Here is a 16,189-nt window from a genome sequence, read left to right on the forward strand (position 1 = left end):
TTATCCATTGCATTTAAAATCCACCTCAGGTGAAAGGGAATTTGTCACTGTTGGTCCTGTTGCTCAGTGTGTGCTGTGGGTCCCCCTTGTTGTTAAATTGTGCAGTTACCCAGAGGCAGCCAAGAGGCTGCCCTTTGGGGCTGAAATGACCCCGCAGGTTAAGCTGGGGTGGGAGGTTCCCTTTTGAGCTGAGCAGTTTGAGAGGCTGCTCTCTACACCTTGTCTTCCTTTCCTCACTCCAGTACCCTTTTGTGACTCCAAATGAGGCTAATTTGGACACACACTGTTGGTTCAGTTGGAAGAAGTTTGTAGCATCTGCCTGATGCTTAAACCTAGCCCAGCACAACCTTACAGGAGAACAGAATGAGCGTCTCATACTGTTTACAGCACGTTGAGACAGCAAAACAGTTTGTGCCTGTAGTGAGATGGATTTTAGTGAATTTTCTCTGTTTGAAGCACTGCTCTGAGAGCTGCTTTGCCAGTATATCCCCATTGGCAAGTCCTTTGTTAGGAGCGCTCGTACTTCCCTGCCAAATTGCTCCGCAGTTTTCTGTTCCCCACCTGAAAGCTGAGCTCCTCGAGCTCTGGGTGTCACCCGGTGTCCCTCCAGCAGGCACTGGGAGGGCACTGCCCGGTGCCCCTGGTCCCCAGCGGTGCTGCAGCACGATCTGCTGCACAGCTCCATCACTGACACCGCATTGCCTTCCCCGTGCTGACATCTAGTGGGGACGAGGACAGTTGTCCCCGACTCCCTGGGGTGGCCCCAGTCCAGGCAGTGGGGCTGTGGGGGTGTGCAGGCACTGTCTGGGTTTAATAGAATCACGGAATCATTTAGATTGGAAAAGACCTTTAAGATCATCGAGTCCAACCATTAACCCGGCACTGCCATGTTCACTGCTGAACCATGTCCCCAAGTGCCACATCTGCTCATTTTTTAAACGCTTCCAGGGTTTGCTGGACCAGCTTGGGGTTCTCTTCCCCCTCCTGGCAGGAACATCCTATCTGTTTGTGCCTGTCTCACTGCACAGGGAGGACAGTTTTAGTTGGAAAAGCCTTTAGAGTGTTTCTGACTCTTTTACTCTCTTACTTGCTTAAATTAGTTTACTAATTAAATTATTTCTTAAAAGTATAAAAGAAAAGAGCTGAATGTAGTCAAATGCCAAGGTGCTGCTGGGCTCAGATGCAGTAAGCTTTACTCCCTATTTAAGTGACTTCCCATTTTCCAGTGGACTGGGAGACACCTTGTAGAGCTCAGGAGCCAGGATGTATGTTGGGACTTGGTCTCCCCTTCCCAAGTGGTGCATGTTGGAGTATCTCAACCATACCAAGGATTCGGCCCAGTAAGATGGATATTTATGGCAGTTAGAGATGAATTATGTGTTTACCAAAGGTGAACCATAAATCCCAATCCCATGCTGGGATTTCAGCACCTCTTGGTGCAGAGGGAGATGCCTGGTTGAAACCAAACCCAGCAGCGGCAAGTTAAGAGAGTCTGGAGAAAGGAGAGATGATGGTGACAGACCTGTGACAGTGTGCCTGTCCCCAAAGGGTGGTGTGGCTGGTGGAGCTGTGATTCATCAGTCAGTCTCAGTTATGCTCTGACCTGTTTTGGGGTGAGGGAGGGGCAGTAATGCTCTGATAGTTTCCTTCCCCGCCTTGTGTTGCCATCCTGCAGCTGGAGCACAGCAGCTGCCGTGGTTTGTGCTCCTGCTGACCATGGCAAGCCTCAGAGCAATGTGACACATCTTGTTTTTGGCATGGGATACGCCACCAGGAGCTCCTGGTGGCACAGGAGCTGCTGAGCCCAGTTGGTGCTCTGGTCCTCTCCTTTCCCTGTGCTGCACAGGACAGAAAAAATCCTTGCACAGGGACCAAGTTGAAAACCTGTCAGTGTTAGGCTGGCAGGGCCCCTCTCCTCCTTGAACACCAATTCTGTGCCTTTCCCTCCACTGTCAGGGCCCAGGGCCCATCCTGCTGGTTAATGCCCTTGGTTGGAATGATGTGATTCAGATCTGTTTCTGCTTTACTAACATCACACCTTGTTAATTTTAATAGAGGCCCTTGAACCTATTAATGAAGATATGTTGCTGGAAGTTTTAGCTCTCACGGATTGGTGAACATTTTAATTAATTAATTTACTTAATATTAGGCAGAGGTACCCTTCAGATCCCTGTCATTCCCAGAAATTCAGCCAGGAGCCTGCAAAAGTGACTGGGAAGGTGGCACTGGAGGCACCTTCTCTGCTGCCAGGTTTGGGGGTGGGAGTGAGAGGAGAGGAACCCATTGGTAGCCTCAAGAACTGGAGTCTGTAAGTTGTTGAAAAGATGAAGAGCATCAGGATGAAGTCATGTGGCACAAAAGCACCAAGAAAAATAAAAATAAAGCTCCTGGCATTGGGAATTTGTCTAAAACCAAAGGGCCCCATGGCAGAAAAGATCAGGCAGATGGAAACAAGGTGGGATGGGAGGCAGAGAACAAGTCAACCCAAAGAGACGGAATGAGGGCAGAGGAATGTTGTGGGACTAGACTGTGGATCTTGGATAGCCTAACAGCTTCCTGAGAAGGGGCACAGCCCTGCAAGAGGGTTCATCTGCCAGGCACTACTGCCCAGGCTGCTGTGGCACCGGTGGGTGGGTGGGGAGTTGACCGCGGTGATCTCGAGGCACATGTGGCCCGTGTTTTGGAAGTGCTTTGGAGAGGCCAAGACAAGCCCCCAGGAGGAGAAGCAGGGGGTGTGCAGCCCTCTCCCCTGCAGGTTTGGCTGACACTGGGCTCTCTTGGCAGGTGTGGGTGTTCTCAGCGGGCTCCTCTATGCCACCGGCGGCCACGACGGCCCCCTGGTCAGGAAGAGTGTGGAAGTCTATGACCCAGGGACAAACACCTGGAAGCAAGTAGCAGACATGAACATGTGTAGAAGAAATGCAGGTAACCACGATATGCCTTTCTGTGGTGTTTGGTTCAGTTGTCTGTGAGGTTTTTAATGCAGTTAATGTGCTGGTGTTGGGAGTGACAAAAGCGGAAGATGAAGCACCTGCTTGGGAATGGATCGGGAACGTGGCAGGAGATGTGTTGTGGGGGGTGAGTTAGCCCACGTCTGACCAGCTGTGCTCTGCTTTGAGGTGTGTGTGCAGTGAATGGTCTCCTCTACGTGGTGGGAGGTGACGACGGTTCCTGCAATTTGGCCTCGGTGGAATATTACAACCCCAGCACAGACAAGTGGACGTTGCTGCCAACCAGCATGAGCACAGGGAGGAGTTACGCAGGTAAGCAGCCAGTGGGAGAGCTGGCAACAGCTGGGGTCGTGCATAAACTTGAGGGCTGTGCCTCCTGAAGCTTTAATCCTACCTTTTTGTGTGTTTTATGTTGGTTTCAGTAGAAATAGTAGATGCCTCTCCCTGCTGGCCCATTGCTGGGCTTTGGCTTTCCAGGGTGATCTGAGCCACCCGGCAGCCCAGGAGCTGCTCCTGCAGTAACTGTGTCTGTCTGTCTGTCCTTACAACAGGTGTGGCTGTGATTCACAAGCCCTTGTGACACACAATCAAGCCAATGTGAGGAGCAGAAGTGAAGTGGATCCAGCTAGGTGGTGTTGGGAAGATGACTGACCTCTGACTTGACCCATCTCATTGCTGTTAACGTCTTAGCATGACAAGTGATACGTTCCAAGCATCATCCACTCTGTGGTGGATTGCATAGCCAAGTGAAAAGCCCTCTGGGGACATGTTCCATGCTAGACATGAGGTGTTGCTTGTTTTCTGTGGTGCAATCAACTGTTCTTCTCAATGGCATGTCCTGAGATAAACGCTGTGCTTGGACTGCAGGCACGGAATTACCTGTGTGAAACAAAACTGCTACGTTTGGGCATGTGAGTAAAAATGAACATTCCTGGATTTCTTCACTACTGATGCTCCGTGCACATTGTTGGTTGAACTACTTACTCACTGTGCCTGGAGGGTGGACTTCACTACTGGCAGTGGAAAGCTCTGAGTTCCAACTGAGCAAAGCAGTCAGCAGAAATGGACTGGAACAGGGTGCTCTGGCTCGAGTGTGACGCTGTCTCAGTCATACGTTTGTACATGCCACTGGACTGCTGTATGTACCCCTGAAATGCTTGTCCTACGGTGGAAATAAATACCATGTGATTTTTCTACTTGCCATGGATGCTGTGTGCTGTACCTGACGGGACCTGCTGGGCAGTGCCTTCCCTGGGGCTGAAGTCTCAGCACCTGAGCCACACAAAAGTTCCCAGCCCCACAGAACACATGCTGCTCCCATGGGGTTTGTTGCTCCTGTGAAACAAATGTTGCTTGAATAGAAAGTATTCCCAACCCACGCATTTCAGCTGTGCTGAAATCCCCAGTTCTGGCTCTGTCCAGCATCTCAATGCCATTTCATAATAGAGCATTTAGATGTTAAAAACTACCTTACGGTGCCATTAATGTAGAGACATTCCATACAGAGAGAACCCTCTGTCACCCAAGCAGGGATTAATGAGCCAAGTAAAATACCTGCAGTGTTTTAATGCTTCCAGAGCATGGAGATTAACTAATCACTGTCACTGTAATTGCTATTTTAATCTTACCCTTACTGAAGGCATTCCTCTATTAGTATGAAGAACTCATAAAATTATTCAAAACAGACAAATGTAGCTCCAGCTGCAGGAGAGCTGTCTTGCTTACATACCAAATTCTTAAAAGTTTTCTGTTTGAGAAGATGTTTGACTTTAAAACACTTTGTTGTGTCTCCTTGTGAGCTCTGGCATGCTTCTGCATACAGGGGTGAGCTCCCAGAAGCTTCCCAGCTGAAGGGAACTAGTGAAGAAAAATATTTTCTCTAGGCTATTTCTTGTCATTTGTTGTTTGTTTGTTTGTTTTTTTTTGTTTCTCTCCCGTAGATCAGCTGAGGCTTTTTGTTGTGGGCAGCCAGCCAGTGTTTTTCTGCTGGTTTCTTTCTCCATAGGTCTGTTATCAAAGACTCCCTGTGACCTTCGACAGTAGAAAAGAAAAATACTTCAAAATTCATTTCAGAGGGATCCACGTTACATCTTCTTGTGCAGCTTTAGCAGAGGAGTGGGTTACTTCTGTAAATATGTAGATCTTTGATCTTTGAGTTGACACAGTCCTGGTAAGATGGGTTCACTGTGGGGGAAACAGCACCTACCTTTGCTGTGTCACCCCCCCACAGAGGGACTGGCCTTCATGGGGAACGTTAGATAGCTCCCGCTCCTCTTTGGATGTTCTTGTTTGCACAAACAAAACCAAACTGTCCAAAGAAAAGGCAGTATTATTCTTGATGTCTACCCTTCCACTGTATGTCAGCTCAGAAGTCTTGAAAATAATAATTAAAAAAAATAAATGAGTCGTTTCTATAATACCCTTTAAACATTCTGAGTTTTACGATCCGCAGTGAAACGTGCCAAAATAATAGTATGACATGTTGCTCTTCTCTGAGGTTTTGCTTACTGTAAAAGCCATTGAGGCTGGCAGGAATGTATCCTGGCAGGAATGTATCCCTGACTGCAACTGCCTTAGGATCAGAGTCCTGAGATGCATCTTTACGGTGACATAAGGAAGGTGATGAGGCCCCAGTTTGGACAGACTCAAATTCACTGGCCCGAAAAGTGGTTCCCTGTGATGCAGCCCGTGGGAATAAAGGATAAAATGGGACAGGTTTTGGTCAGAGGGAGTGTCTCTTGTTAGGCTGAGTGACCGGACAAGGGTGAACAAGCATTTGGACACACATGGCCCTTGTTAGATCTGTACAGACATAAAGCTAAATAAACTACTGTATGAGCTGCTGCGGAGCCCCACTACAGCTCAGCAGTTGGGAACAGTCCCCAGCCAACCTTCTCATACCCGTGGCTTCACTGGAGCAAAGGCAAATACTATTCAGGGACTCTGACTTTCTGTGGGCTGGAGATAAAAGCTAGTAGGTACTGCTGGAGAGGAGCAAGGTTGAAATCTGCTATGGTTGTCAGATGTGGAAAGTGGATATACCTGAAGCTGGGATAATTTTATCCCCCGCTATCCATCTATTCATAAGATATTTTCCTTTGGAGGAAAAAAGGTTTTGGTGTTTTTCTGCTATTGTAAAATGGCATTTCTGCCACTGCTGGCCCAGACCTGTGGCTTGCTGGACAGGGCCAGGACTCCCAGCCCTTGCCAGGGACGAGTGATGCTGTTCCCAGCTGCAGCCAGTTCTCCTCGATGGCAAATGACACATTTCTTTCTCTCCTCCTCAAACAGTTGCAGTGTTATGCAAGTCAAGTGACCTCGTTTTCCAGCTATGCAATACCAACAACCCTAACACGTGATGAACCAGCTGTAAACCCCCCCACCCCACCCCAGAAATGCTTTTGGAATTTGTCTTTGGCCTGTGGTTTCGTGTTTGTATTGTTCATCCTGAGCACCTGAGCCAGATCCTTTACAGATTGCCTTTTTCTAGGACTGAAAACGTAGCATTAGCGCTAACAAATTTTACTGTAAATATTTTTATAAGACAGATTTTAAATAATTTTTCTGGATCGCTTTTTATGGTCGTCAGTGACACTTCTGTTAAATTCTGGGTCTAATTCATGCACTCCAGTGTGGGTTTTGCTGGCTGTGGTGTAGGTGTGACTCTGCACGTTCTCTGCACAAGAAATGCTGTGTTGGAACTGAGATCTGGGATGGCTCTTGTGTTGATTTTAACCTGTGAGAAGGACAGCACTGGGCTCCACATTATGAGATAAATTCAAATCCATTACCTCAGTCACCAGGACGCTCTTAGATTATTACTTTACTCTTATTTCAGTACTCTGATTTAATTTACTTGTGCCATGTGTTTGGTTCCTGGTCAGTTTGGGGGACAAGCTGTCACTCGACCATCCTCTTTCTTGGCTCCTGTGTGAGCTGCTTGAAGATGGAGATGCTCTGCCCAAAACTGCGTGGGCACAACCCCCCAGGCTGCCAAACCCAACCAAATTATTGCAGGAGGCTTAGTAAAAGCTTTACACACCAAACCTGGGCCGCTTCCTCGCGTCGGTCCTTTGTCAATGTGAAGGCTTTCCTCAGCTCCTGTTGTCACCTCTTTTTGGGATCACCCTGTGCTCGACCCCTGTGGGATTTTCTGGCCTTGGGTTTCCCAAAGGTGGCTTTGCTGTTGCAGAGGATGCACCCTGGGGATGTGCCCCCCGAACCCCAACAGCATCTCGTGTAGATGCACACGCTGCTGGGCTTGCAAAGCAGGATAGATTTGCCTCAAGCAAGCTGTTGTTTGAAAAAGTTTGAATCAAGTCCATCTTTTCCATTTGTGCCTAATAGATAAATTGGGGGTGATTAAAACCAATTTTCGGTTCATTCAGTTTATCCAAACACTTCCTTTGTGCAGATGTGTGCAGCGTGTAATTACCATAAATTCACTTGGCAGCGTCTGCGTGACACCACCACGAAAGCTCAGCACTGTTCTCTGGTTTGCAGTGTTTGGAGACCAAAATCCTTAATACCCAGCGAGGTGCAATGCCTGTTCACCAAACTAACACGAGGGTTCAACAGCTAGATTAACCTTTGGGATTGTTACTAATATATTATCAAAGCAGTTGCCCCCTTGGTTTAACATCATGCCCACAAATCACATTCACATGAGCACAACTCGTTGCTCAAAGCTGCAGTGTTGGGAGTGTGCTAGGTATTACAGTCTGAATATGGACTAAGTCACTTTTTTTTCATCTACTCTTCTCTTGTTTATGGGTTTATAAATTATTTTCCTCTACAGTGACAATAAATAAATATTGAGAATTTTAATTTGTATATTTTATGTATAAGAAGACCCTTAAGAGTAATGAATGATTGTGAAATAATTTACCTGGGTGTGAAGTTTTTTGGCTTTGTAAAACAGACTTTGTTGGTTCAGTAGCTGGCAGTATACCATAATGACTCGGTAGACTGTTTAAGCTTGTTTTTTAAATTAAAGATTTTTTTTTGCATGAGTGTGGAGGACCAAGGACTTTGCAAAGTAATTCTCTTGACAGCTGTCTTGTCCAGTGCGACAAATGACTCAAGAAACATTCATATTTATATTATGAAAGAAAATCACACTGTAGTTCCCCATCATTTAATTTGAATAAAACCTGAACTAATGAAACTTTCCAGGGTCTGTTTTGATTTCACTGGCTTCTGACAGCGAGGAACAATCTCATCACTCCAAGTGACTTTATTTTCCCCCTCTTTAATTACAGTAGATACAAGGCCTGGGTTTACTTTGTGCCCCTTGGCCTGGGGTAGTGGTATCCACACGTGCTGATGGTGAGAGGAGATGCTGCCCTGGTCCTGTCCCAGACTCTGCTCTGCTCCTTTTCCAAGGGAAGTTAAAAGCTGCTTTCCTGCTGGGGTGCAGAAGAGCATTTCTTTTGGGGGTGGGAAAGCCCTTGGTTTAGGGCACAGATGGCAGAAGACAGAACCTTTTAGTGAATGCAATTGGGAAGAGATAAAAAACATGAAAAAGGAGAGTTTATCCTCATGGGCTCAATATTTCTTAATAACACCATAAAGTAATACATTAAACAAGTTGCCAACTCATTTTGCCTTATGCTTACAATACATCTCACTGAGCTCTGGTTTTCCAGAAACGTTCCTTGTGCCTCATCTGTTAATACCAATGTATGACATCAAATTTACCATGTGGGATCCTGAAATTTAATTACCTGACGAGCAGATAATGACATATTGTGGGCTGCTCTATGCAGCTGGAGGACTTTGCAATTATTCCTTATTTTATTTCAAAATGACTTTTCTCCCGCACAGTTGGCTCCTTTTTATTCACATTTAAACTGATAAATCTGTAAATCTGTGAACCTGCAGCTGAAGAAAAGCCTTTGCAATACGGGAAAAAAAATCACTGCCTTGATTTTGCTGCCTGATTTTTTTTTTCTGCTATAATTGTTTCTTTTTGCAGCCTACATTTTAGTCTTTTGGCATGTGTTCCACCCCAGATTTCACCCATGGCAGGACAGGGACCTTATAGCAGCAGCTGCCACTTTGCCTCATTCACCTCAGAAGGGTAAGTAATTTTGCAGTGAGGAAAGAAAAGGGGATAGGAGAGAGGAAAGGAGAGGAAATATGAGGAAAACTCACCCAGTGGGGTTACAGGCTCAGAAAAGCAGCTCCCCTCTTTGTTGGGTATCACCCATTTTGGAATAACCCAGGGTGAGATTTGCCTCTTCTGTTGTATAATTTGGTCCATGAGTCATCTGGAACCGGAATCAAAGGTAGGGCAGGAAAAAGCCTCAGCTCTGGAAACTTCAACATCTGATCCAAGATGACCCTATTCATGAATAAATAAGGCCAAAGCAGGACTCTCTGCATCCCCGTGCCCTGAACTGCAGTGATGAGCTGGGCTGGAGGTGGGACACGTCAGTGGAGGCTTTAGATGGCAAAATTGCTTCTGCCCTGGCAGAGATTTGTTCTTTGCCTGTGCTGAGGGTTCTGTGTGATGGCAAAGAATGATTGCAATCAAAAAAAAATATAAAATCTGTTGGATACTTCTAAAAAAGCCCGTGGGAGCCAAAGGACCACTGCAGACACATTGCCACGAACCACCCAGGGTTCCCAAAGCATCCCACAGTTGCTCAGTGACTGATGATATTGCCTCACAAAATGTTATTCTGCACTGTAAACAAGCACAAAATCACTTAACTACTTAGTGACACGAAATATTCTAAGAAATTTGCCAAAGTGATTAATGTTAACGTTCTTGTTCAGCAAATTGAATGAGATTTAATTGGCACAGCTGCTGAAGCTCAATGCATTTGATTTGGCCTCGATTTACAGAATGTGAGCCTTCTCCTTCTCTCACTGCAAACCTCCACAGCCTCTGCTCAGCATATTGCTCAGTGAATTACAGGCTTAAGTGTTAGTGTCCTTTTTTTTCAATCAGTAAATCTTCTAAAAGGGCCCTTTCATGTATGTATAACACCTGTCCCAAAGGATCTGTTCTTCTTTTCTAACCAAAAATGGTTTAAATATTACTTTTCTTATACTTCTTTACATTATACTCTTTTCACAATGTTATCTCACCCAACGGTGAGTTTGTCCCACTGGACAAATGCAGAAATATAATTTAGTGGTCACAGCACCAAGGCTGACAGAGCTCAAGAAGCATTTGGATGATGCTCTCAGGCACAGGGTGTGACTCTCAGGGATGGTCCTGTGCAGGGGTAAGAGTTGGACTCGATGATCCATGTGGGTCCCATCCAACTTAGCATGTTCTTTGATTCTGTGACTTTCATGACAGAATTTTCTCTGATGGAAACTACAGAATTTAGAGAGCCACAGTCTTCCAGGCAGCTCTAATTTAATTCAGAATTGGGTAATATTTCTTACCTGGGTAAGGAAAGTTCAATGAAAGTTCAATGAACTGGCATTTTGCACGTTATCAGTTTAGTTTGAAATGCATTTATATATATTAAGTGTGTAATCACATAGGCTTTAATCCATTGCTGTAGCATCCCAGGGCACATGTCGTGTGCCAGAGTGTTGGAGCTTTGACCCCATGCACAGAAATCCCTAAGGCTGCTGCATGGACATGAAGTGACAACAGACCATGATTAGGGAGTAGACAAAATGCTGTTGATAAATTGTGGCTAATTTGTGGACTAAAGGAAAACAGCCTGGGACATTAATTTGTGGTTACCTAAATAGGTGAGCATGATAAAATCATTCCACGAGGGTTAGATTTTGCTAAATTGACTTTCCATGTTCAGACTGGGTTTGGGGGTATAAATGGCTGGGGGCTCTGACACTGAAGGGGTTTCTAAGGTTTTAGGACCTGTCTCTACTACCCAGCCTAAGGTAAGGAAACCACTGTGACTCCCAGCACTGCTTCTCCCTTTATCCTCCCATCTCTCTGCAACCTGTCAAAACACCCATCAGGTAACAGGTAAGGAGATTGGGGGTCCATGACTCCCTTGCATTTTCTTCTCCTCTGTGGTTCTTAAAATCTCCCTTTATCTCTGACTTTGGAAAGAGGAAAGACTGCAGGATGTGTCTGAGCCCGTGTGTGCCATGGTCCAGTCTCATCCCATGGACAACCCAAGCAAAAGGAGGTTTAAAAGCCTACAAGAGAGGGTGGTGTGAGCAGACTTGTCTGAAAGAAGTGGTATGGCTCAAAAATCAGTCGAGTGACTGGTTACATAAGCTGTTTTTAAAGCTGTATCTCGAATGTAAAACACGCTTCTGCTTTTGAAAGCATATATGACACTGGGAATGACTTGGCTTATCTAACACAAAATGAAATAATTATTTTTATATTCTTTGTTAAAGAATAAAATAGTGGTAAACCCTCTAGAAGCAAATTACTTAAAGTAGGAGCACCTGCTTGACAATTTAACCTTGATTGGGATCAGCTGGTTCAAGCACAGGTGTTGCTGCCTCTCTCGCATCCACCCCTCCCACTCTTTCCCCAGCCACCCTGGGCAGGGGAGCTTTGGTCATTGTTCTGGATTGTCTCCTGCTTTTTCTTTGCAAGAAGTGCCTTATACTTCTTGTTGGTCCCAAACAACTTGTCCCACCAGCTGAAAACAGGGAACAGTTTCTGTGGAAGTCATGGGGGATGTACCAGAGCGGGTTCCAGAGGACATCAAACCCCTGCTGAGGCTGAGCAGAGTGAGGATGGAGCTGCAGGAGAAATGGCAGGTACAAAGTGGTGGGGGCTCTTAGCCTTGTGTCACAGGGATGCCTGGTTGTTTGGACAGAGGTGGGTGCAGCCCCTCTTGCTGGGAAAGGCCCTGGTGTGAGGTGTTTTGCAGGTGGTGGTACCTGTGCAAGGTCACAGTGAGGTTGTGTGTTTTCTCCCATTGTGCTTCCTCTTTGCATCCCTAATGTTTATGCTGGAAGGACAAGAAGTTCTGGGACCCCTCCCTTAAGTGTAGTGGATGTTTTTCTACAAGAAGATGATGCATTGAGGATATACCACCTTGGCTTAGCCTGTCCTTGGAACTGGATATTTTCCTCAAGAGCTGTTCTATATTTAACTAGTTTCAGCATTTAACACATTTGTTTATGGCAACATACTGCAGCCTCAGGTGCTGACTGAAGGAATGTGGGGCTCCCTGCTGCTATCCTATTGCTGGTGGGATGCACTGAGGTCTGGCTGCAGCCCAGGTGCCACTGCTGAGAGATCCGCTGGGTTCAGGTGGGAGTCCTGGTTTGGCTCCCGGGGGGCTGTCCCAGCACAGATAATCTGTCAGTGCCATCAGCCTGTTTGCTCATACAGGGTTTTTTCACTAGTACGTGGTCCTGGATGATAGATCAAGCGGCACCACTCTCTGGTTCCTTTCCAGGATGCCATTTATTATAACTCTTTTTTTCTTTCTGTTTTTTTAATGCTTCAGCACTCTCCCTTTGTCCCCCGTGTGTGCACAGTGTCAGTGACAACCAGCTCTGCAGATGGGGAGCACCTTGTGGCTCCACCTGGGTGTCCCCTGTGCTGGTGACAAAGGGGGATTCAGGGCTGATGTCCCTGCCCACAAATGTCCCCTGAGCTGCAGCAGCAGCTGAGGAGACAAATGTCAGTCTAAAGGGTGGAGCAGAGAAAGGCAGAGGGTGGGGAGCACAGCCAAGAATAAAGATCCTACCTTCACAGGAGGGTATATAGAGATTATAGGAGATTTATCAGGTTGTCATTTGTGAAGGGGTGAGAGGGAGGATAATTCCCATCTGAGTTGTGAAAAATGCCACTTGCCTGAAGACAAATTAATTTACTTTTTTTTTTTTCTGGGCTGAAGGTGTCATTGAGCTCTAAAAGTTAAAAAAGTATGTAGGTATATTAAACTTGCACAGAAAACGAGCCTTAAACCCTCATGCACAAGGAGACCTGAATTTGGGTAAAGGAAAATATATGGTTGTTTCAATGGTATGTGCAAGAGAAAGACACTTTGCTTACTGGAGTTTTGCTCAATAAAAAAATGTGTCCTTTTGTGCTAGAGAAGTTTTGGTCTCCTTTACAGTGATTTTAACATTGTGGCTGCAGTCTGAACCATTTCTCTTATGCATCAACCACCTAAGAATAATTAACCCAAATTAATCCGCCTCTGTTTTCTGTGCCTTTAATAATGTCTTATTGGTATGTTTGATAGTTAATATGGCAAACAGTTATTTCAGAAAAATGTCATTAGAAAGTTCTAAAATGTATAATATAAAATAAAATACAGTAGCAGCTTCCCCTGGACTCAAGTAGCAGAAATAAAGGATTCCTTTCCACCCCAGTGGGTGTTTATGTAGTGATAATTTGGTTTTTGCCAGGTATGTGGCTGGAGATATCAGATATAATCAGGCAGCTTCCCCATGAGTTTCCCTACGTGTTGTATTGCAATGACTATGTAATTTTCCCCCCCTTATCCAGTTAATTCTGCAGTTTCTCACACATGTTGCAATTTGAGTCAACGTGGGGTAGATGTGTGTTTTCTCTGGTGCTGGCAGGGTGCAATCATCCCCAGCCTCTGGGAGCAATCACTCCAGCAAAACGTCCTTGGATTAGTGTCAGTGGGTGGAAAGCAGGGGAGGGACCCGATGGGATTTGGGCTGGGATGTGCTGTGCAGAGCACTGGACTCTGGGGGTCAGCACAGCCAAATAAATGAGCACAAGCCTGGCTAGCAAGAGGCATTCTCAGTGCAGGGTGAATTCCTGAAAACAGCATTTTTGGGGGGAAAAATTAATATTTTCTTCTCAAGCGGCACAACTTCACAATTCCAGCACTTGTGCTGCATTTTGCAGATAGATTTGGATCAAATGCCCTGTGACAGAAATCCTTCCTGCCCTGTTCTTCAACTTCATCATATCTGAGCCCTGCATTTGTTGACATACGTTTAAAATAAGCTGCAGACAAAAAGCTGGAGTTTTTAAGGGATGTTTTTTTTAAGCCATGGACTTTGTCATCTGTTTTTTAGCACGAGGTGCCTGAAGCAGCAGTGAGCTGAGCCCCAGCGGGTGGGAGGGGGAAGCCTTTAAGTTGATCTTAGGGGCAAAACCTGTGCAGTGTGGAGTTGTAGCCTCAATTAAGCTGATATTGATTGCCTGTGACCTCTCAGGGGTGTCCTGAACTGTGTTGTGGACTGAACTGATTTCAGTTTTGGAAACCTCACGACAAGAAAGATATTGAGGTGCTGGAGTGTGTCCAGAGAAGGACAACGGAGCTGGGGAAGGGTCCGGAGCACAAATCTGATGAGGAGCAGCTGAGGGAGCTGGGGGGGCTCAGCCTGGAGAAAAGGAGGCTCGGGGGGACCTTCTGACTCTGCAACTCCCTGACAGGAGGGGGGAGCCAGGGGGGAATCGGGCTTTGCTCCCAGGGAACAAGGGACAGGACAAGAGGAAGCGGCCTCAAGTTGTTCCATGGAAGGTTTAGATGGGATATTTGGGAAAACTTCCTCATGGAAAAGACTGTCAAACACAAGCACAGGCTGCCCAGGACAGTTGGAGTCACCGTCCCTGGAGGGAGAGATTCAACAGACTTGTAGATGTGGCACTTGGGGACATGGATTAGTGGTGGCCTTGGCAGTGCTGGGGGAACAGTTGGGCTTGATGAACTCGGAGGGATTTTCCAGCCTAAACAATTTTATGATCTACCCCCCTTCACAGCCTGATTCTCTGCTAATTCTAATCCCCTCAAGAAACTCAAAGTAGAAGTCATCCCTTACCGACAGAGAAATAAAAAAGGAGGTTGAGACTGTCTCTCCATCGGGGACATGTCAAGGATGCCTGGGAGAAACTTAGTCTTTTGCCTCCTGTATATACAGGATTGAATCCTGCCAAAGCTTGTGCTGATCCTTGGTTGCAGGTGACAAGGAAGGGTGAGTGAATGCTGCTCTCCAACTGCTGAGTTCTGGGCTTCAAATCTAATGGAAGCAACATTTAAATGTCCAATCTCAATAACATTACCTACAAACCACTCAGCTCTGGAAGCAGCATTTGGTAATTTCTGGAGGTCAGAGAGTGTGATTTTGTTGAGCGTGTACAGGTGGTTGCAGGGCAAACAATTAGTCTTGGTAGAAACCAGAGCCCCTGATTTGTTTCACTCTGCCTCCTACCTTGAGGGCTTTTAGATTTGAAACTCAAGAAATGAGGCCCAAGAGGTTATTTGGCATCTCCCTTTTCTATCATAACCCGGAGTGAGCATTGCCCAGGAAGGGACTGATTGCCTGTGCTGTCTCTGCCTTGTTGATGAACCAGAAAAGCTTCTATTAGTTTATGGAAATGAGATTTAGACTTACACAAAAGCTTGACACCATGCCATGTTTTTAATTAGTTTTTTTTTGAAAAGATATGTGAGATGAGACACGCATATGCCACCGGTTCTTAGTGTGGCTGTTAAGGAGCAGGTCTCTGCTTCTGAAATCCGTGTCTTTTTGCAGTTATCTCATTTTATAATTGCCATTTAAACAAATGAGGAGCAGATTCCTCTAATTCTGCTCTCCCTAGAAAATACCTTTCCTCTTCAGTCTCCCTGTTGCATTTAATGAGAGATTGTCTGGTTTTGATCCAAAGGAAATGTAAAAGCAACAGGTAGGATCAAGATCAATTACTTTATATACCGTACATTAGATAGTTTTAGTACTAATTGAGCCCTTTCAATTAAATACTTTTCCTTGACATTTGTTATCTTATGAAGCTACAACTGATTCCCCAGATCTTGTGATTTATGGATGGCATTATTAGAGGAACCTGGTCTCCTCATGGCTTCTTCAGGCAATCACTAACTTTTTGAAGCCCTTTTTTTCTGTGTGTGTCAGGAAGCAGCTTTACAGGGGCAAGGAAATGTAGAAAAAAAATGTAACCTTCTCCATTGTCTGATCACCTTAAAATACCCCCTAAACTGTTCAGGAAACTTCAGTTTAGGATTTTGACAGATTAACAGACAACAGTTTGTTTCATCACCTTTGGCAAATCCAGCTTTAATTAATCGACATTTTAATGATTCTAAAGTGGTCACAGGCTTCAGTATAACTTAATTTAATTTAATTTGCTGGGCATGATTCTGCAGTCATGAAGTCCAGAGCCAAACCCTGTTCTCATCTCTGCTGCAGCAGTGCCAGCCCACCACCAGTCACTCACAAGTGTCATTAAAAGCTGGACCAAAGCCCAGATCAAAGCAGTGTAAGGGTAGCAGGAGGCTTCACAAGCTCTCCATGTGACTGCAAATTTGTAAATAGCTGAGAAGTTG

The 16,189-nt window shown here is 45.6% G+C and overlaps 1 protein-coding gene across 4 annotated transcripts in view; it reads left to right on the plus strand.

The window, feature by feature from the left end:
• The window catches only part of KLHL3 (kelch like family member 3), a 62,011-nt gene extending 53,893 nt beyond the window's left edge, over positions 1–8,118 (plus strand). For all 4 annotated transcript variants that reach the window (XM_032702949.1, XM_032702952.1, XM_032702951.1 and 1 more), the window contains 3 exons: positions 2,785–2,925; positions 3,120–3,263; positions 3,503–8,118. In XM_032702949.1, the coding sequence (XP_032558840.1) occupies positions 2,785–2,925; positions 3,120–3,263; positions 3,503–3,531 (314 nt within the window). In that variant the 3' untranslated portion in view covers positions 3,532–8,118. The remainder of the gene's footprint in view (positions 1–2,784; positions 2,926–3,119; positions 3,264–3,502) is intronic.
• Positions 8,119–16,189: the final 8,071 nt, after the last annotated feature.

The sequence above is a fragment of the Chiroxiphia lanceolata genome, chromosome 15 (genome assembly GCF_009829145.1).
Source record: "Chiroxiphia lanceolata isolate bChiLan1 chromosome 15, bChiLan1.pri, whole genome shotgun sequence".
NCBI classification, from domain to species: Eukaryota; Metazoa; Chordata; class Aves; order Passeriformes; family Pipridae; genus Chiroxiphia; species Chiroxiphia lanceolata.